The sequence below is a fragment of the Pavona decussata genome, unplaced genomic scaffold, assembly GCF_977016875.1.
Source record: "Pavona decussata unplaced genomic scaffold, jaPavDecu1.1 SCAFFOLD_215, whole genome shotgun sequence".
Lineage (NCBI taxonomy): Eukaryota > Metazoa > Cnidaria > Anthozoa > Scleractinia > Agariciidae > Pavona > Pavona decussata.
Window position 1 is genome coordinate 1 of NW_028145620.1, and position 22,661 is coordinate 22,661.

At 39.4% G+C, this 22,661-nt stretch overlaps 3 protein-coding genes and 2 pseudogenes across 3 annotated transcripts; 3 read left to right on the forward strand and 2 right to left on the reverse strand.

The window, feature by feature from the left end:
- Positions 1 to 345: 345 nt before the first annotated feature.
- LOC146459828 (patatin-like phospholipase domain-containing protein 7) lies at positions 346 to 22,002 on the reverse strand (the record flags this gene model as incomplete). The annotated part of the gene is made up of 8 exons (XM_085088751.1): positions 21,729 to 22,002; positions 3,176 to 3,307; positions 2,752 to 2,875; positions 2,476 to 2,525; positions 1,777 to 1,840; positions 1,349 to 1,433; positions 926 to 1,057; positions 346 to 409 (listed from the first exon to the last, which is right to left on the reverse strand). Coding segments are annotated over exons 1-8 (755 nt in total), but the record flags the coding sequence as incomplete, so codon positions are not given.
- LOC146459829 (uncharacterized) lies at positions 5,066 to 7,975 on the forward strand. The gene is made up of 4 exons (XM_085088816.1): positions 5,066 to 5,465; positions 5,685 to 5,877; positions 6,352 to 6,601; positions 7,083 to 7,975. Exons 1-4 carry the CDS (start codon positions 5,169 to 5,171, stop codon positions 7,432 to 7,434), a joined length of 1,092 nt encoding a protein of 363 aa, XP_084944942.1. The 5' UTR covers positions 5,066 to 5,168; the 3' UTR covers positions 7,435 to 7,975.
- On the reverse strand, positions 11,778 to 13,538 carry LOC146459830 (trace amine-associated receptor 7c-like). The gene has a single exon (XM_085088795.1). It carries the CDS (start codon positions 13,533 to 13,535, stop codon positions 12,573 to 12,575), a length of 963 nt encoding a protein of 320 aa, XP_084944921.1. The 5' UTR covers positions 13,536 to 13,538; the 3' UTR covers positions 11,778 to 12,572.
- Positions 16,586 to 17,365, forward strand: LOC146459831 (trace amine-associated receptor 6-like; annotated as a pseudogene).
- On the forward strand, positions 18,047 to 19,040 carry LOC146459832 (uncharacterized; annotated as a pseudogene).
- Positions 22,003 to 22,661: the final 659 nt, after the last annotated feature.

Here is a 22,661-nt window from a genome sequence, read left to right on the forward strand (position 1 = left end):
ATATTTTAGGCTACATACAGATTTAAGTGCAAGCCCTATAAGGGGACAGGGCTCCACGCGCTTCGTGCGCGTGTCCGATTTCCGCCTTCCCTTTACAGCTTTTAACGCCTACGTGGCAGGCTACACGTGATCCACCACTAGTGCTAATTCTATGCGCAACTGTATTTCTACGAGAGCAATGCCAAAAGCTCTTGAATAAACCCTGGGCATCACGGTCGAGGGCAGGCAAAGATAGCGAGTTAACTATTCAGCTAAAAACAGTGTCAGAATAACCACATAAAAGTCCTATGTTTACAGACTTTTTGTAAAGTTCATAATTTCACTGCACGGATGGTATTCACTTACCTGTCCATGGCTGAGCTACCAAGCCTACTACAGACCAAAGAGCTGGTCAACAAAAGAGTGGGGCCTGGAAACAAGACAAAGAACATTACCATCAAAGCTGGGATCCTTTCCATTACTGCTAGTTATTATATGTGAACAGAAATACAATGAAACTTCTTCTATCACATAAATACCATCGTCCAGTCAAGGCTGTAGTCAGTGAAGTGGGATATAGAATTAAGGGATGAACTATTCGCTTTATAGTTTGTAAATATTCAAAGGGATTGTGAGTTAATAAGGAAGTTATACGTTAAAACAAATAAGACAATCAGCAATCGCGACTTACGACGCGGTTTTCTCCCTGATTACCATGCAGTTTGTTTGTTTATAAGTTGGTTGGTTGGTCGTCTAGGTAGCTTCTTCTTTGCTACCCTGCGAGCAGAGAATCCTTCGATATTCCGAGAAAAATGGTCCTCTTCCCGTCGGAGGGATCTGAGCTCGCAGGCTACTTCTGTGCCGGTTTGTCGCTTGTGTGATGTTCGTTTGATTCTTTGTTTGCATAGATGGTTGGCTTGTTTGTTTGTTCGTTTTTCTTACTTACCTATAGAGTGAAGAGCTAAACTGAGTTCAAATGAGAAATTGGATATGGGTACATCTTCAGACGCAGGTACAATGGCCACTGTGCCGAGATTTGATCCGCCAAAAATCTGATTGTCCACCGGCATATGATTTTCTAAGAAACAAAAACAAAATAAAAGTGAGTGCAAAATAGTTGAGAAATCGCGAATTTCAGACACATTCCACAGAATTAAGCCGGAGATCAGTTTTCTTTATCCCTTCCTGGATAAGATGCCTGCTAATATGCCAGAATTTTGTTGAGTTCCTTTTAGTAATTTTACAGGAGCAATTTATCTGCGTGGTAAAAAGAGGTTTGGAACGTTAAACAGCAACAACAGAACAAAATGTTGTAAAAATGAAAAACTAATGGTCTGAATGTTGGGAAAGTGACTTTGTGCCGCCATACCGAGTAATGTTTCACTTCTTGCATTACTCCGTCTGTACTGTCCAAGCAGTCTTTCACCTAGCAGATGAATGAGGCGTGCAACGACCTAAAGAACAAGGAAAACAGGTTATATATGCGAACTACAGAAAGATAGTAAATGCAAGGGTGGACAATGTAATATGACTAAGCTGAAATCAGTTTGCCACGGGTATAGGACTACGACAAAAACAAGTGAGTCAATGACCTCGTCAGAGTGTTAATTGCGTCTGACTCCCTAAAAACTGAAAGAGCGCGTTCACAGGAAAGTAGAAAGTTGAAGATAAAGGAAGATGGCATCGCACATAGCGTAATGTTAGCGAGGGGATTATTATAAGGTTCACATACATTCTACCGAAGATATCACTATAGACATACAGCGTTCAAAAGCCAGCAAAGGAAACCAAGTTTACCTGTGGAAAATGTCTCTTAATTGTATTAAGTAGTCCATCCGGAAGAACCGCCAACTCCGTATCCCTACGAGGAAATAATGATTTGATTATAAAATGTTACACTTCTGCACAGTTCAAGTGACAGCGAAGAAAGCAAATTCTATCAGAAAGTAGATAACTGGTTTTAAGGTTCTGGCGCCAGTTGCACAAACCAACTTAAGTTAAGAGGAACCTTCTCACGCGCCATCGTGAATTACTAAGCCGATAGCCGATAAACGCATGAAAAAAACATACACCTACACGCACAGAACGCCCTGACAATGAAGGTTTCTTACAATTAATTAGGAGACTTAAGCATAGACGTTCGCGAGCCACAGACGGCAACCGGCAATTAAATTTCGCTCTTCATTTAGTTTTACAGCGATTTGACGCCATCGTGTTTGTAACGTGAAGCCACAGACGTCAAAAAAGAGCTTTTCCCATCCGTGGTGAAGAGCAAACCCGCGGCTAGAAAAGGAAACATTAGACACCAATTTTATTTGCCGTCCGAGGCTCACGACGTCTGTGCTTTAAGTTCCCTAACAGCTCAAAAGGAAAATCAGTTTTTCCGGTTCCTATCCTCAAAAACTCCTTAATACAAACAAACAAACAAACAAACAAACAAACAGGAAAACACACACAAAAAAAAAAGCACGAAAAGACGCAACAAAATAGACAAACCGAATGGCGTGAACAGTCGTCGCTCTCGGAGCTTGTGTTAGAACTTCCACCTGAAATCGTTCAAGAAATCGTTCGAGTTAATCGAACTCTTTATAAAACCATTACAAAATGCTTCGTCTTTATCATGCCCTTAATACTAAAAGCTGTCGCCAAACGTTCATTTTTAGTTGGATGAATGTTGCGTCACGTTGAATGACGTTTAGCCGTGCGTCCAACATTGTTATGCAAGAAATACTGTGTACAATCTTAGAAACGTTTGCTGCGGCTGAAACTTACCACGCCCATGAGTTCTCCGCGGCCAGCCTCGCGGTCCAGTTCCTTCTTACCATTGCTCAGCGTAACAACTGATCTCAGACGGCCATTTAACACAATATAAATACAGTTGGACTGTTCGCCTTGTCTGCAATTCAAAACCAGCCAATTTCCACGGTTAAATCCTTTGTATTGGTGTAATTGACATAAATCTGCAGACAATTTTCAGACTATGGATAAATTCAAACATAGTCTCCTATGAAAAGTTTAGTTTTAAAAGATGCAAACAGTTGCGAATTTCGTTGAAAATAACTGGGCGCAAAAAAAAACCAATAACAGCAACTTCCGAGTAGTAACTATTAATTACACATGTAAGCGGAGTGCGTTTCGCATGCATGCATTTTTAGATACTCTTTCTGAATTTGGCTTGCAGACAAAAAAATAGCACCTGTAAACTGCTCTGCCGGCTTCCACGTGCATCCAGTCCAAGGCATAATCGATTTGCCTCAGGAAAGGAGAGAGATGGCTGATGAGTGAATGCGCCACGTTTAACACCACTCTGGGCTTCTGACGTATTACACTGAAAACAAAATAAACAATCAGTCAATCAATCAATCAATAGGGACCTTAAGCAGCGACGACGACGACGAGGTTGTCAGAAAAAAATAGTTTTAACTAGCAAAACAGTGGCTCTGCACGTCCATTATACACTTTGGTACATTTCTTTGCCGTCCTCTGCAAAACAACAACGTGAAATGACCAAATTTAAGGTTTTATGGAGAACGTCAACTCATGATGATTAATTTTCTTTTCTCTTTCTGAACTTTAAAGGCGCCCCTACGACGTTAGGTCCTCGATAGTCGGCCACATTACACAACCTTAGAGAGTATAAACATCGCGAATTTATTCAGAAGACGCGAAGGTATTTTTTTTTTACGTTCCGTTTTGTCATCTCTGCTTAAGGTCCCTAACGTCAATCACAAGACACCAGAGGTCCAGTGAGGGAGGTGGGGGGGGGGGGGGGGGGGGGGAGGGCGGCTATCCTCCCCAAAGGAAGCGTTTATGCAAAGATCGCATAACCTTACAACAACAATGGACTCTGTTAACAATTTTTGGTGATTATACAATTTGACCTTTTATTGTATGAGTTAAAAAGAACACTGTCACGGATATTTTTCTTGCTTTTTCCGTCAAAACTGCTGAAATATTTGACAAACTACTTTTCTCTAACATGAAATTGTTGTTAGACTGAAATCATGATCAGTTTTAGCGATTTCTTCCCAACTACACAATCCGGCCATTTCCATCCTAGTCATCCGCAGCCATAGATAATTGATATAAGTTTCCGTGTACTAGTGTGGTTGTTGTTAACAAAACTGGACCATTATTTTAACATTTCCATTGATACAGATATATCTTTCTACTTTTCAAAGGGATGCAAAGATAGGTGACACTGCACCTTTAACACACGTCAATATTGTCGACAATTCTGCATCATTTTCCGATGCCAAAAAAAAAATAAATAAAAAGAGAAACATTCAGTTCATATTGAGCTGTGGAGGCATTGCAAGTGGTGGAGTACTTTAAAAACTCGTAACAGACTTTCCATGTCTATGGTTGCTGCCTGGTCTTGGCCTTCTTGTCTTTTTCCACAAACAGAAAACTCTTCTCCAAATTGTCTGTCTCTTCCCCAGTGTATGACTACCGTATAAAATGATTTTTTATTTTATTTTATTTTATTTTATTGCCTCCTGAAATGCCGCGATAATGGCGATAACTGTGATTAATGCACTGTAAAATCATTACGAACAGCGATGTGAGGTTGATTCAGTTAAAATAAGATTCAGAGGCTAATAGGATTTCCTTTCGGGTGTCCGCTTACGTGAGCTTAAAAGCAAAGGAAAAGTCCAAATCGTAAATCCTGAAAGTGTCCGCGGCCACTTACGGGAATGTGTAAATACAGAGTTTATATGGGAGTTCAAAGGGGGTTTTGTGAAGGCGGTTGTAAACGGCCAGTTCTATGGTGGCCCATCAGTGCCATAGCATTTTATGCAGAAATTTCCGACTTTTTTTATTGAATTTTTTTCATTTTTTATTTTAGTTACATTTTATTTTATTTTTTATTGCATTTTATTTTTATTTTCAGTTTATATTTTAGTTGTTTTTATTTATTTTATTTCTTATTAAAAAATATTGTAAAATGAATTAAAACAAAATAAAAAAAAAAAAAAATGCCCGTGGCCCAGGTGTGCCATAGCCCATGATGCATTGAGGTTGAGTAGTCGCCAGGACCCGCTCTCGAACTCTACAACAACATGGCGGCGGCGCAGACAAACGATGGCTGGAAAGGCGACGAGGAACTGAAGCAGGATTTGGAGGAATACGTTAAACAGAACCTGAAGAGAAAAGAGATATTAGATTTCGTTTCCACGAAATATCCAATGTATGCTTGGAGTTTCCGTACTCTCTGTCGTCGTTTGCATTATTTCGATATAAAGTACATCGAGTATGAAATAGAACTGGACGACTTGGAAGAATCTGTTCGCAAGGAAATGAATGGCCCCGGAAATTTACTGGGTTATCGTGCGTTGCACAAAAAGATAAGAGAAGTTCACGGCCAAAAAGTTCCAAGGAACATGGTCTACGCTATGATGAAATTCGTTGATCCTAGCGGCCTCAAAGAACGAGGAGGTGTCGGGCAACCAAAACGAGCTCGAAAGGGTGTTTTTTCCTCAAAGGTAAGCGCAAGCTAAATTCTGTTACAACTGTGAATGTGGACGTTCACGTGCAAAAGTCATTATGTACGGTTGTGATGCGGCTTTTTTCTCAGTTCTAATTTTAATTTAGAAGACCACTACTATTGTGCGATCTCTGGGCCCTCTCTAGATAGCCCCTCTGGCAATTCCCTCTTATGAATTGTCACCATGTCGTGATGTGGCATGTTCTTTTGATTATAGGGTTCAGATTGGACAATGTCCTTGGATGGACATGATAAACTTTGTGGTTACCAAAATTCAACTTTCCCATTGTGCATCTATGGAGGATTAGACACATTTAGTGGCAGAGTGCAGTTTCTTCGTATTTGGACTTCAAACAGCAATCCTAAAATTGTTGGTCGATACTATTTGGAGTATCTTTATGAATCTAGAGGTAAGTTATATTTTCAAGACAAAGACATGGTATACTTACGTACTTAATTCTCTCTGTGCCAGCTAGGAGGCACATAAGGCGGTAAAGACAAGGTATGTAGACACAATTATACAATAACTAATACAAACAACGTTTATTGGAACCTTTAAAATCTCTACAGTGTGCAAACATTGCTTTCAGTGACTGGAATTTGCTGATCAAGAGTAGTTGCTGGCTCTTTTTCAAGTTCAACCATGAATTACAGGCCTATACCACAATCACTAGAGAAATATGGTACATCCAAGTGGTGGTCTAGGTTGCAGTTGGACTTTGATCAGATATTACAGTTAATCAAATTGTCTTGCGTGCTTAACCCTTTATACAGTAAAGTGGCCTGACTTGTGGTAATTTTTAATTGTTATTCGTTTGTTTGTATTCTTTATTCATTTCTCTTTCTTTTTCTCTTTCTTTTGTTGGTCATTGGGACAAAACTAGTACTGCCATCAAGAGTACGGATGGATAAGGGAAGTGAGACAGGAATTTTAGCAACCATGCATTCATATCTTAGAAGCAAACATGAGGATCTGGAAGATCCCACAGACAGTGTACTCTATGGACCTTCCACAGAAAACAAGATAGAGCGCTGGTGGAGAGAGCTTTTGGACAGGATGGAGAGGTTTTTCAAGAATCAGCTCAAGCAACTGTTAGAGGATGGTAGTTATGAACGCGATAATAAAATGCATCGGCAAGTCCTTTGTTTCTTTTATTATCTTGTGTAAATACCTATTCTCAGGCATAAGCTTTAGCAAGCCTTGACTCAGAGAGGTTACTCATATCTGCCATACAGGACCCTTTTCAAACACTGGTTGAAAAATTTGGGTTCTGTCTAGGATATTGCTTTCCTCAACGCATGAACCCCCCCCCCCCCCCCCTCCCCATTATGTCAATGAAGATGTAGATGTGGGAAATGTGGTAGTACGGAAGTACACCCTTCTACTATTCCTCTAGAGTTCAGTTCCTCTAGAGATCTTTTTTTTAACCAACCTTTCTTTATCAAAAACAGCCAGTTAATGCCTCATTAACCTGGAATCCATGCTTTTGAAAAGGTCCCTACAATACTCCTACTGATGATTTAAGGTTTATTAAAGCCCATTTATGTTTGTCTAATAAAAATTAAAATAATAAAGCATTGATTTACAACAATACCCCTTTTTTTCCTTTGACAGAGATTTACTTGCATTTGTGTACATCCCAGTACTCCAGAAAGAACTCGATCTATTCAGAGAAACTGTATGGAATTCTCACCGAGGTCGCAAACAAAAGTCTAAAGAACTTCCAACTGGAGTACCGAACCACATTTACTTCTTTCCTGAGCATTATGGGGGTGAAAATTGTGGCCTTCCTATTGATGAAGATCAGTTGAAGGAAGTTGCGGAACTGTCTGAAGTATTAGAGGGAACTGATGACTTTTTAGATCCTGAATTCCGCACTCGTTGTGAAGCAGTTATCTCAAATGTTGATGATATTGAGCCAGAGGAGGCTGCTAATGCATATTTATATCTCAAGGCAAACTATTAATGCATTTATTTAATGCAATTTTTTGTGGAAAGTTGGGGCAAATAAGAGTTACAGTGAGCCATTTATAAGCAATCAATAAGTGAGTAAATGCTGTAATATAGTCAGTCATCAGTTAATTGTCTTTAAGGATGGAAGTAACAGAAGAACAGGTTAATTGAGGAGGTACCACAGCTGTCTGATGTACTTGGTGGCTATGGTTACTATTTACCACCAGATTTCAGAGCCAAGTGTGAGCAGATAATTCCTGACCCACTGGCGTTGGATCCCAATGACTGTGTTGAACTTCATGCATTTCGTTACCTCAGAGAAAATATTCAACTTTAATTATTTTCCACTATTAAAGTTACTATTATAACATTACATGTGCCTCAAAACAGACTTCGAAAATGTAGAATGACATCAGAAATCAGAAATCTTGACACTGTATTTATAAACACAACTGGATTCCAAGCTACCTTAACAGTTATCTGCGCTATTTGTAGCACTTCTTAAATTTGTAGTTTGTCCTGATAGTAAACGATAGTAAACGATAGTAAACGTGTGTCAAGTGTAAGAGGTTTCTTAGACAAACAATGTTAAACTAAGCAAGTACTTAAAGTTGGGTTTTCATACAAGTTGCAGCAACGAAAATCAGGAAACAGTTTTGTGCTTCATGTCGCACTACGTTTTCGTATGTACATATACATAAAGTGATTCACTCCACGTTACGTTTTTGTCACTGCCTCATGTTACTGTGACATTTCCCTGATTGATTAACAATAACAGTAGCCAAAGCCCTGGCTGCTATAACTAGAACAATATCTGTGTCAGACCTAATGAGAAACTAAAGCGTTGGTGAGACCTAACATGAACTTTAAGAACAGGAACGTACTGTATGTAATATAAATTTTGGAAACTAGGTTAATGGATCGTCACCATGAATTCCACTTGAGGGTGAATATCATTTAAGTTTGATATTTACAAACAAAACTGTCTCCATACCATGTACTATACCAGGAATATAGCAGTACTTTCTCTATAAAATTGCTCAAGGTTGCAGAACTATCAATAATTAACAGTGTCAACAACTGTAATGTGTCTCCTCCAGTCATAGACAGGCCAATAGCATAGACAGTTTGGGGTTAATTTCTGTCCAGCTCTAGGACATTTCTTCAGAATGTTACAATATTTAAAAGATATTAATAGAAACTACTGAGCCATGTCTGAAAGAAAGAGAAACAATATAAAGAGGCTGCAAAACAAGGCTACAAACAAGAACTCAAAGCTCTTGAGCATACTTTAAAGTATATGTAGCTAAAGTATGGTGTAGTTTAGAATGACTTGTGTCTAAAAAATGGCTGCAATACAAAGGGTTGTGAATGGGTACCAGTCAAGCTCAATGTTCCGGCAGGGTAAAAAAAACCATACAAATGTAGGAAGTGGCATTTACTTAGCATATATGCACACAACTTTGGAAACATTTGGACAAAGTAAATAGGGAGTTTGGCCAAGTAAGAACAATGAAGCTAGATTTTCCCCAAGTTTGTATTATTCTCAATAATAACCCTGGGGGACTCCCATTTAAATCTGATGGGGGTGCTTATCATAATTGTTCCGTTGAAGTAAAAAATGCAGTTTTGGTACCACTTAGCAGATTCAGTTTCACAACATCCACAGTTGCAGCACTTGTGGTGTTTTTTTTATGTTGTAAATGAAGTAGAGCTAAGTGGCATTGTCTCTGGAGAACGTTTCGAATTTATCACTAGTGCAAATTAATTGTGAACATGTCAGTTAATGTTTTGTAAACAAAACTAAATTGGAGCCACGCCTTCCAAATTGCTAAGGAGCACTCCCATTATGTCCTTAATTTATGGGGGGTCCTTCCAGGAATATTTCTCCGTGATACACTCCTATGATATACAGAATGAGGGCCAGTAATTGAGGTTGATTGACTTTTTTCGTGTGTTATTCTACTGTCAACTTTATGTCATCTCTGATTTCTTTGACAGTACCATCTAGATATCTCTTAACAACCCACGTGCGACTGTTGAATCCTTTGGAAGAGCTTCTTGCCTTAAATGCTTCCCTAAAGCCTCCACTTCCGAAGGCATCGGCGGGGCACTGGAGTATGTCGAGTATTGCTGGCTAGGAGCGGAATGTTCTTCATCCTGTGGCTTCTCAAAAGATGTCGAGCCCTTTATAAATCTTATGTGTATTACCTTTAAGTCGGGGATGTGTTTTATCGCTAGACAAGAAGGTCCCTGCTCCCCCGCTAACACATCGCACGACAATCCTTGCGTCAGGGAAGACGAAAAATGTTTCTCGCACGCTGCTTTTATACCTGCGATGGTGAGTTCTTGTTCGTCATACTGGACGAATTCACGTGGTCCCACTCGCGTATATTTTTGGGCTTTCCCTGAGACTTCTGAGCTCAGCCTTTGAACAACAAGTTCTTGCTTATCAAGAATGTTACCCGTTTCGTTTTTAGCACCCCCGCCTTTCTGCCTCTTCGCTTTCATCTGCTTTTCGAAAGCCACCCACGGCTTCTGCTTTCGCTTGTCCGCCATGTTTGTGTTGCAGTTTGACCTCAATGCATCATGGGCTATGGCACACCTGGGCCAAGGGCATTTTTTTTATTTTTTATTTTGTTTTAATTCATTTTACAATATTTTTTAATAAGAAATAAAATAAATAAAAACAACTAAAATATAAACTGAAAATAAAAATAAAATGAAATAAAAAATAAAATGAAATGTAACTAAAATAAAAAATGAAAAAAATTCAATAAAAAAGTCGGAAATTTCTGCATAAAATGCTATGGCACTGATGGGCCACCATACAGTTCTCCTAAGACAACGCGACAACTCTTGGGCCTTACGATAAACTCCACTAAGTGACCATTCGACACGTGACCAATGTTACCATGGAGGGTCAACTGTACAACAAAATCTCATCCAGGGGGAGTGGTAATATTTCCATTCATTTCATGTTAGGTATCCTCTGATGGACTAGCATCCCACCAAAGGGTGGACTCCAAAGCTGGACACCTTATGACGTTTACACAATACTCATAAACCTGACGTAGCCAAGAACAGAAGCTCATTTGTTGGGAAGAGAATTAAAAGAATAGATCCAGAGCTCCATGTAGGCAGAGAACAGCGTTTTGTACGCTATCGTGACATAAAGCACTAATTTGAAAGCGGTTAGCTGTCACTTGTTGTCATGGCTACCACTAAGAAATAAGTTCAAAAATTACAATTTCCGTCAGCTAACCCTCGTTAGTGTAGTGAAAATGGATAGCAGAAAAATGGATAACAACCCGGGTTCGAGGCGTACACTATTTTGATTTTAACTTGTCGTTTTGCTGTTAAGTTTCAAGCAATTTTTCTGTTGTGTAATTGTGGTCGTCCCAACTCAAACAAATTAAGCTGAATTTACACGAAAAAAAAATTTCCATAGTATCAGAAAAAGTGTTACCCTCCATAACTTAATGCATTTCTGGTTAAAACAACGTTTTGTTGTATACCTTGTAGTTACAGACATAGGCAAAAAGTGCCTGACATTTAGCTTGGCCTTGCAAAATCTTCTGACAGTTTTGATCTAAGATGTTATCATTATTAGCTGTAAGCTACTTGCAGATAACCAAACCGTTTCCTGTCAAATGTTAAATAGACGAACGACATTTAATTAAAATGGAGAAGGCAATTAACCCTATTCTGTAATTACCACCACAAGGTTAAAAGTAGATTGTATCACGAAAGAGCGCATGAGAAAAAGAATCAAGTTTACATCCTAAAAGATTGGTGCGTGTGTAATCAAAGTACAAATTATCATCATGGCTACATTTCTACCGTTTCTTGATCCCCCTTGATGATTTAACAAGGTTTATTCAACAGCGCAGCATCCGGAGTGGTGGAAAATAATAACATATTTGACCATAAAATTGGCACAAGCGCGTCACCTGCCTGACAGTGGTCCCTTAAAGAACCAAACTACAGCGATAAACTTAAAGCACATTTTCAATTTTCTTGAATATAAAGCATGAAAATGTAACTTCTCGGTTTTTTCTTCGTTTCGTTTTTTATCGATAACCTGAGGAAGATCAACTACAAATTTAATTCGCAATCTACCGCAAGCACGAGCAACTTACCAATAAAACAAAAGTTTAGCATGACAAGTTCAAATACCTTGAGCACCTTTTCATAAAGACAGGCCGTCTAAAACCAGCAACCAGGACCAACTATGCCCGCGTAAGCTAATTCCTAGAGTATATAAACTCCACGTTTTTACACACAAGGCTACATTGTAAATATAACGGAGATTGCCGATTATACAAACACCTGTTCCCGTTAATTTATACCATGTAAGCATTGGCTAATATCTATTAAGGGAAAACGTCGAAAATGTCAAGTAAGCGGTGAATCATAAATACACAAAATTCACTCTTGTAAAGTTCAAGACACGGGGGATAAGCAAAGGGAAAAAAAAGGTTACGTTAATAAAAGACGCAACATCAAGCCAAAAGTCGTTAGGTGTTTAACATAATATTAATGGAGAGTCAAACGAAGTTTATACAATGTTCCATGTCTGAAGACGAAATTTCTGAGCACTCTGATGACAGCTATCAACAAGTAAAGACTTCCTTATACAACCGTTTATTTTTCTCTACAAGAGTGATCTACCTTTTAAATCAATACATGAAATCATTCATTGAAATGTAAGTTATAAACCTGGCACTATTTGTTATCTTAAGTGTTCTGTCGTGTAAAGAGGCCTTATCAGATGACAACCTGAATAAAATTCGAGAGTGCCAAAAATTAAATGAAAGCTTCATTGCAGGGCATTTACCGACGGTGAGTAGTAATACGGCGACATCATTTTTTTTTTGTCCCTGGGAAATTCGACACTCTAGGAAAGTTGCACTAAATATTAAAAGAAAAACAAACATGGTAGCCTTTCATCACACCATTCTTGCTTGAAAGGTTTTATCTCCCTCCAATTAGAATAAGAACAATGAGTCACATTATAATTATGGTTCAAACCTTTTTGGTCCAAATAAACCTCCAAATGGTGAAAACAAAAGTAGCTATTTTGACGCGCTGTTCCTCAACTTTGTTTAATTGTATTTATTTTGTTTCACGTAAACTTGCAGAACATTGTCAAATTTTACATATAACGCTACTTGATGCCGATCCCGTTTGTGGCCGTACACTTATAGATGTTTGCTTGGTTGTGTCGCGTCTGATGCCAAAAACACGCCGCATTTCACTTCTGAACTCCTTGTTCCTCAGTGAATACAGCCATGGGTTGATTCCAGATGATGCGAAGGCTACCAGCTCTACCCAAAGCCAGACCAAACGCATATTCTGCTTCACACAGTAATCCGTCGTCGTCAAGTGCACAAAAGATGTTATTAAGCTGGGAAACCAGGAAATGACGAATAGAGCTACAACGAAACCCACCGTCTTGGCAGCTTTTCGGTTTCGAGCTCCTTCAGTAACGAGCTGAACCCTTCGAAGGTGAGCATGTTGTGTTGAAATTTTCCTGCATTGCCTTCTCGCTAGCAGAAAGATACGATAGTAACAGAACATGATCAAAATCATCGGAAGGAGAATGGTTATGATCGTAACACACATCCACAGTGTTGGCAGGTTTGCGGGATTTGTAACCCAGACTCGTGACAAACCAAACGCGATGGATACGATCCATACAAATGACATTGCAGCATAACATCGTTTGTAAGTCACAATCTGGTTGTACAGGAGAGCGGAACGAACGGCGATGTATCTATCCAAGCTCACAACACACAAGCTGAAAGTTGTTGTCACACTCGTTTGAATCCACAACAGGTCAATGGCTATCTTGAGAGCGTGGTTGTAAGAGCGAGGTGTTAAAATACATCGCGCTATCCATACTGGGTCGATTACCAGCCCTACCAAGAGATCCGCCAAAGCTAATGAGCTGACGAGTAAGTTAGAAATGGTTCTGACAGTGCGGCATTTGTAAATCACCCAAAGAAAAGCTCCGTTACCAAGAATAGCAGGCAGTGCAATGATACCGTACAGCAAGGCGAGGGTAATTGATGATGGAAACGATAACTTGTTACTACAGAGATTTGTCATATCTCGAGTTTTGACCCACCGAAGAACTAAGGGATCGATTGATGGCTCGCTTTCAGTATTTGATAAAAACCTTTGGGCGTCACGTGATACACACCCTTGTAATTGTTTGAAAATACATCGCCTTTTGAAACACCTGCCCCATTTTGAGAAACCCTCATCGTAGAAGGATATGTGTCAATTAACAAACCTTCCATTATCCACAAAAAGAGATAAAAGCACGGTGTAGTGGTGTAAGAAACCCATTAATATATACATGAATAACGCAAGCCAGCAAATTAATTAAAAATTTTGGTCGCAAACAAAATGGGACATGAATAGCAATTTCCGCTTGGTTTTTTACAAGAAAAATCAAAAAACAAAAAATAAATGTGAAAAACCTTTCCGGCTTTGTCAAAGCTGTGAGATCTATGTCTCCGAAAGCGACATACGCCTTTTAATCATGCTTCCTTGAATTGAATTATTTATTTACTTAATTTTTTCATGACACTTATTTTTTCGCGTTTACAAAGCTCGAAAGTAAACTCACACTCTCTTAATTCGATCGCTTGCCCAGCGGACGTGTAAATCAAAAAATCACTGAATGTAAACGGATTGTTGATTGGTTATAACATGATTATCCCATATATCAGAGTCGATGAATGGCTGCATGTGAAATAGTCAGAACCACAGAAGCCAACTGAAATTGCCAAAGAAACTCTTTGTGAAAACAGCTGCATAAATTTGCAAACGCATTCGTGCCAGTTAAGAGGAATAATAACTACTTTAAACTTGTACTGCAAAAAGATTCTACTTAAAGTCCAAGAGTGAAATCGTCGAAGACAGAAGGATGCAGCTCATAGTTATCAGCGAGGACGCATTTTTCCCAGAAAGTTGCTGCCTAAAGACAATCATCCTATCTTCCGGATACAACCGACGAGAGATAAGCCACTGTCTTTTCCTTGACAATTGCTGTACGCCGTACTTAATTGCTAAATAGGTGGTCTTCGCACAGTATTGGGCGAGTCTGGTGCGTGGACAAGAGAAGTGGACTTCCTCATTAACAATGTAGACCAGAAAAGGGACGCGTAGTTTTACGTCGATGTTGATCGCAACGAACTTCTTCTGTTAAACGGATTCTTCCACTGAGAACGTTCACACCTGAAAACGTTTGACATGTAGGACAATTTATAGCAAATGAGTTGCAGAGAACTATCACCCTTTTGTTTTGCATTAGAATGGATGGGACCCAGCTTACAGCTTACCAAAACCCCATAAGTACGACCGCATGCTAGCTTTGTTTCTTGTGGTCACTTTTCTTGTGGCCCAGTCATTTTGTTGTCTGTTAACCCCATCAATCCGACCACATGGAATGCGACCGTGAACGGCCACCTTTCGGAGTCCCAAGTGTCATGTTCTTTATACAGTTGCAAATGACGGCGATAACAGCAAACACAAATTAAAAACAGAAAAATCAGCTATCTTCTTAATCTGCATTTGGTAGCCGCTTTAAATTTCATTTTACTTTCGAATTTATGCCACCTTAATCTTTTCTTTTGTCTATTTGCCTCTTCTTACTCGTAAACACCACTAAAATTCCATGGCTCGATGACACCTTATTACCGGGACTCTACTAAATTTACTTGTTTATTTTGCTGTGCAGGGCTATCGTGAAACAACATTTATTCATAGTTTTTCTGCTCTACACTGCAAATACTAAGCTGTTTAGTTTTCATTGGCAAAAGTGTTGGCTTCTGAACATGTTGCTGATTAATCTTTTATGTTACTTCCACTGTTATTTGGGCTTGACACCAGATGTTTACTATAATAACGGCAGAAGTTCAGATATTAAAAGAAAATTCCTTTTTGCGTTATCTCTAACGGATATATGTCCATCTCAGCTATTTTATATTTGCGCACAACCGACAGAAACATCGTTCGACACAAAGGACAGCAGAACTCAAAATTAATGATAAACAGATTAAGCATCAAGAACACGGTAAACGTGACCACGTAATCATTATTTTCGCGCAATTTTTAAAGTTTACTGCCTGTTGTTTGCCTGATTTCAAGGAAAGGTCAGCTTACACATTTGTAACCGTTCTGTCACAATGATCTACTACCTTGTTTTATATTCTAAAATATTTTTACATTCTAAAACTAGTAATAATCAAAGATAGTAGGCAGTGCGTTCGATGATCTCGATTCCAGGCTCTCTCTCCTTTGCTAAGTTGGTGGGGATGCCAGATACGCCTCTCAAAATGTCCCATACAATCTCGACTCCAAACGCAATTAGGTGTGCGTTCTTTCAGTCTACGAAAGGTTGGTTGCCTGACAGCTATTACAAAATGAGTCCAAGAAACGCGGTTAGAAGTCTTGAACGATGATTATTTATTTCTTTTTTGGGGTTTTGTTTGCGCACGTCAAACCAGCAGCCTGGCATGTAAAAGTTTTTTAAAAATTATTACATTGACCCCAAGATGATGTTTGACGATTGCGATGCTGTGACAGCCGATAGACGGTTCATAGATAGACAAAAAAATGAAAGTGCAAGGACCAAGCCTTGTACTTCATTACTATTGATAACGAGCTGAGAGTACAGTCGGTGAAGCATTTAAATTAAAAGTTGGCCTCCTTTCAAATTCATCCAATCACCTGCAAAGGACTTCCAATCAATGGTGCAATCACAGTTACCAGACATTAATATCGAGAAACATAAGAGCCGGCTGGCAAAAAGTCGAAAATATCCCTTTGAAAAACAAACAATCGTTTTCATAACGGTTAACTGATTTTGAGAATCAAGCATAAGCTCTGAAGGCGATTTGGCTAGTTCATGCATTTAAGTATTCCTAAAAGAAAGAATGGCAAAATTCCTCGCATTTAGGGTGACCTGAGCAAGAAATCGAGGCTAAACTTATAGCAGCTGATACCAAAGGAGGTGCAATCAAAACTGTCAAATGGCCAAAACAACAGTCAAAACAGGTGTTTTGCATACTCAAACAGCCATTCAAAACAGTTCGTCGCCGCAGAAAAGGAATTAACAACACGACGACTGCTTGATTCAAACTTAAAACATGGGATATTCATGCAGTGAAGAATTATCGCTTCCATCATCAATTACCCTCGCCTTGCTGTACTGTTTCATCGCGCTGCCTGCTATTCTTGGTAACTGAGCTTTTCTTTGGGTGGTTTACAAATGCCGTGCTCTCAGAACCATTTCTAACTTACTCGTCAGCTCATTAGCTCTGGCGGATTTCTTAGTAGGGTTGGTGATCGATCCAGTATGGATAGCGCGGTGTGTTACTACACCTCGCGCATCGAACCATTCGCTCCAAATGGCCATCGGTTGCCTCTGGATTCAAACGAGTGTGACAACAACTTTCAGCTTGTGTGTTGTGAACTTGGATAGATACATCGCCGCTCACTGTGGATGTTTGTTACGATAACAACCATTTTCCTGCCGATGATTATGATCATATTTTGTTACTATCGTATCTTGGTGTTAGCAAGAAGGCAATCCAGGAAAATACTGAATGCTCACCTCCAACGGACTCAGCTCGTACCCGAAGGAGATACAAATCGAAAAACTGGTAGCTGTAGGTTTCGTTGTAGCGATGTTTGTTATTTACTGGCTTCCCAGCTTGGTAGTGTCTTTTATCGATCTGACAACGAGCAATTATTGTACAAAGCAAAAAATGGAATTAGTCTGGCTTTGGGCAGAGGCGGTAGCTTTCACATCCTCTGGAATCAATCCATGGCTGTATTCACTAAGAAACAACGAGTTCAGAAACGAAATGCGACGTGGTTTTGGCATCAAGCGCGACACAACCACTCGAATAGTCTGTCGTAATTAAACACGCTCGTAATCGGGAGTTGGGGACAATTAGGATAGATTAAATCGCTTATGAGGTATTCTCAAGAGAACTCTTCACTGAGAAATTATTCGAACGGGTTTTTACGGCTTGTTAACTTTAGAAAAATTTAAAACTTCGAGAGACGAAACACATGGAACGCCGTCAGATGCAGATTCTGACCGCAGTCACAACACCGAAAGTTAGCAGTGGTATTGATCCACATAAGTTCTCAAGCTGGAGAAAACTGATCCGTGTGACGGCACGAATAAGCAGACTAGCAGTAAAGATACGGCTGAGAAAATACGACCAACACGGACAAGAAGGACCGCTGACCCCTGAAGAGCTTCAGCAAGCAGAGATTTATTGGATAAACCAAGCACAGACAACCCTGTTCAGCCGACTGGATAGAGGTGAATTCAAATCGCTCAGCCCGTTCAAAGATGAAAACAGGGTTATCAGAGTTGGAGGAAGAGTGGATGAAGCTATCGTGTCCTATAAAACCAGACACCCCGCCCTTCTTCCAAGTGACCACTGGATCTCCTGCTAGTAACAAGACACGCTCATCAGTCCGGACACTCCGGTGTAGCAGCCACCACAGGCAAGACGAGAAGGAAGTTTTGGATCTTGAAAGCGAACAAGATAAGCAAGTCCGTGAAATTTAAGTATGGATTCTGCCGCGAAATGGCACATAAGGCTGAGACGCAACCAATAGCAGACTTTCCTGTCCTCCACTTAGCACCACACACTCTGCCATTTTACTACACCGCCTGTGATTACTTTGGTTCCTATAACGTTAAAATAGAGAGAAGCAAGACGGCTAAGCGCTATGGCGTCATCTTCACGTGTTAAACACCCGAGCTCTTTATCTAGAATTAGCAGTTGACCAAACTACAATGGAGTTCATTCAAGTTCTGAGTAGATTCTTTTCAATTCGAGGGTACCTAGCAGTGATATTGAGCGATAACGAAACACAGATGGTTTGGGCCGCTAACGAACTGAGAGAGATGGTGAAGGACCTTAATGACAATCAGTTACGCGAGTTTTGTGGAGAAAAGAGCATTAAGTGGATCTTCACAACGCCAGCTGCGCCACACCAAAACGGATGCGCAGAAGCCCTTATACAGAGCTGTAAGAGGTCACTGAAGATTGCAATCGGCGAACAACTTCTGACGCCTTTCAAGTTATACACCTGCCTTCTAGAGATCGCGAACCTGTTGAATCATCGTCCCATCGGGCGCATCCCCAATGATCCAGACAACGGAGCTTACCTGTGTCCAAACGACATGGAAGAGCAACTCCGGAGGTACCACAAGGTCCGTTTAAGGACACCAGAAATCCCCGTGAGGGAATAGAGTTCGTGCAAAGAATCGTGGATTCATTCTGAAAACGCTGGATTAGGGATGTCTTTCACACTCTAGTACCAAGGAAGAAATGGCATGTTGAGAACTGCAATGTCGAAGTTGATGTCATAGTTACGGTGGCCGATAATAATGCTGTGAGAGGCAAGTGAGCTGTATTCAGAATAACCAAAGTATACCCTGGAGCTGACGGACGCGTTCGAAACGTTGAAAGCCACAATAACGGCTTTGACTGCAGTTGCAGTTGTACATGTATTTGCTTCTTGCAGATGTTCATATTATTTCGATCATGGCCACAACCACCGGTTGAGTGTTGAGAAGGAAGTAGCAGACAAGTATAATTTGGTGATTCAAGTCTTGGGGCCAGATTCACAAAGCCTTCAGTTGTTTAGTTGAGATTTTGAATACTGTTTCTGAACATTCAGAACAGTAAGTTATTGTTGGCATAACAACATGTTACTTTAAGGAAACAATAAAGTTATACAACCTCTTTTATAGGGACTTTGTGAATTTGGCCCCTGGTTATGCATACGTGTACATGTACCTTTATAATTATCATTATATACATGTACTTGGGAAAAAACTGCACCTTGTTCTTATATGTACAGTACGTGGAACTAAAAGAAAAAAAAAAAGACTGGCTTACACAGTATCCTAACCCACAACATTGTTACTCCTGTAAAAATCTTACAAAGGACATATATTCTATTGACTGTTGATACAGTCAACTGTCAGATGTTTAAAGGTGCCCACTATTCAATGTAAGTGTTGCAAAAGAAGACTGAAACTACAGCTGTACGCCTGTATAATAAACCAGACAATATTTGACACAATCAAAGGCCGGGGTTTAGTTTAATTTCAAAGGATTTCATTTCATTAAACTGTCATTAAACTCCTCGTCAATTAGCCTTGGTAGCATTCAGCGTGCAAAAGGCAAACTGCATGCTTTATTAAACCTCAGCAACTTGGAGCAATATGTGACCCTTTTGCACTTTTATAATTCATTTACATGTATGTTTTTTCACATATAAATGAAAAGATGGAAAGTTGTTACTCGAGCTTCATGCACTTAAGCGATCATCATAAATTATATATACTGTATACATTACCTACCTTTTGAGTTTGTGATTTACCGCAAACTACAGTTTACTGGCCTTTTCCTAGGTCTGAAAAGTGGCTTCACTACTTCTGGCAAGAATTTTTCAGCACACTTCGGATCATTAATGATTTTGCCTTCATTTTTGTGCTAGAGCTCTTGAGATTCATCTTTCACTTCGTTGCGCTCCGTGTCCTTGGAGGAGTGCTCATTGTGACTGCATGGGGATCATTTCTTGAAACCTCTCTTGGCCGTGCTTTTTAACAGTATCATTCAGCCATCCTTCATTTTTACACGGAACGTTTTAGCCGGTGTCAAAAATCTCTTGCAACCTCAGATTATTTGACTAGAACTAGAAGCCTGTTTATGAGCAAGGGCAAAAACATGATGTCCATGTCCTGTAGTCGTGGTGCAAGGTGCGCAGCGAGGATGTACCGATACCAATATAAAATATTCAATACAATCGATATTAGAGTTTCCCTGAAAATAGTGATACTCTCAAGAAATATCGGTTGTTCGATACTTCTGGATACTGGTTACGTGACCACTTGAAACTATGTGCTACACTGTATCAGAATAAGTTATATTTTCGTTAAAACCTAATTGTTGTAATCCCAATTACGCTGTATTTTACTGTTTTCTTGTACTTCACTTCACCAGAGTGCTGTAGTCAACCAGCTTACGCATTTATATAATTATGGCTTGAGCATCAGCATTACCATTAGTGATGACGTCACAAACAATCATGGACGATATTAAACGTCATAATATCGATATTAAAAAATGCAGATATCGAAAAATTATCGCACTCGTATCTGATCGATTTGAAAAACTGGTATCGACCCACGATTTCAATCGGAGGTCTGGATTGGACTCTCCATTATCGTGTTGTTTATTTCATGTGATTCCAGGTTGAAAACATGGTTCGTTGTCCTTGATGCTACATGTAAGCCCAGCCAATTACCAAGTTTTATGGGGTTTTTTTATCTCTCATTAAATGAGAACACCCACGTTTTTAGTCAATATTGCTTCATATTTTGCTTCCCTGAAAAGAATTGCAGTTTTAATTGCTGCTTATGCTTTATACATTCTATGTATAACTTTTTTGTAAGTTCTGCTTTATCTGTGTAATTTCTGTTGCTAACACATATGGCAATGCTTTATACATTCTTTTATAACGTTTTTGTAAGTTCTGCTTTATCTGTGTAATTTCTGTTCCTAGCAGATATGGCAGTGCTTTATACATTCTATATATAACGTTTTAGTAAGTTCTGTTCTATCTTTGTAATATCTATTGCTAACAGATATGGCAAGTAACTTGAGAAGATCATAGCTCTTTCGCCGTCACGGTGACCTGTCTTTTCTATTGCATTTTGGAATACTTGACAATCACAGGAAGTTTGATAAAAGTTTTGCAATTTTTTTTTGTAATTAATGCTTAACTTGAGACAATTCTTTAGACATACAATACAATATTTTACACTACAGGTGTATTCTACATGGAAGACGAAATAACACAGAAAACTTGATATTTGCGTTTTGAATACTTGATGCTTACAACTTTACAGCTTTTACTTTTACTTGTCTGTCTTAAGCTTGTGTATAAATGGGTCCCGGTAACAAATTTTTGGGTTAACTTCATTCTGGGTCTAGCATCCCATCTAGGTGCAAGTAGCAATACTCATGGTTCCTCAATACCTCGGAAATCGGCCTTAATCTCCGGTTGCGTGAGCCACGTAGGCTAGACGTGTGACTTTGCCTAACTGCCAAAATGGACGATTCGCAAAAATTTCCGATTAACCTCTAAATTTGTTAATCGTGTTTGCGCTTTATTGTCTGTAAAGACAGTACCTTATTCTCAACCAAACAGTATTGCCTGTATACACTGTAATTTAATTAGAATACTTACCGCATGAATAAAAGGGGATTTTGTACTGTGATGATTTTTTTTCTCCCCTTCCTTCTCCATTCTGCCCTTTCTCCGCCGTGGACTCCTAACTTTTTCTTTTTCATTTCTTTTCTTTTGTCTGCCTGCCTTGACCTGACGCCTCCGTGTCAACTATGGATCCCCATTCCATCTGTTGTAACACTACTCTTAGATGAATTGCTGGAAATTACCCCTCAATAAATTGTTGATATTTTTAGTTAGCAATCACAAATCACTATAACAATACATAGAAAGATATCTAGACGTGTGTTGCACCTATTACCGTTTAGGGCAGCGATGACAATATCAAAAAGAGAATAAAAAAAAATACATAAACAACAATAAAAACACAACAAACAAGAATCAACAGACACTATTTCTTATTTTCTTTGGTCTAGAGGGGTGGCAACATCGACTTTCAGGGCGATGCCAAAAGTGCAGGGTTATCAGGAACCACATTGTGCGGGACAAAACTTCAAATTCGTGGATGCGCAAACAGGTTTTGGGCAAAACGACTGTCGAGGTCGTCGAGTTGAAGAGCTTCCGTTGCGTTGTTCCCTTTGTATTGGCTTCAATATTCTCGAGCTCTGGAAGTTGTTCATATTTGAATTGTACTCGTCCAAACATCTGTGGATGCTTCTCGAGAACGATGGAAAGCGTGTCTGATTCGTTTTCTATTTTGTCTTTTTGATGGACATTTATGTAAAAATTGTTCACCAATTTGTCCAGCTCACTGCAAAACGCATGTTTGTGACTCGTCTCATTTCTTCAAGTTCTCCAAGAAGCTTCAAAAACTAAATGTAAGTGGTTTCTTACTACGACTTTCAATAAGGGATAAAGTATGTTATAAGATCTCGCCCTGTACAACAATCCGCGGTAACTACAATGTCGTCACCTGCTATGCATCCAGGATTG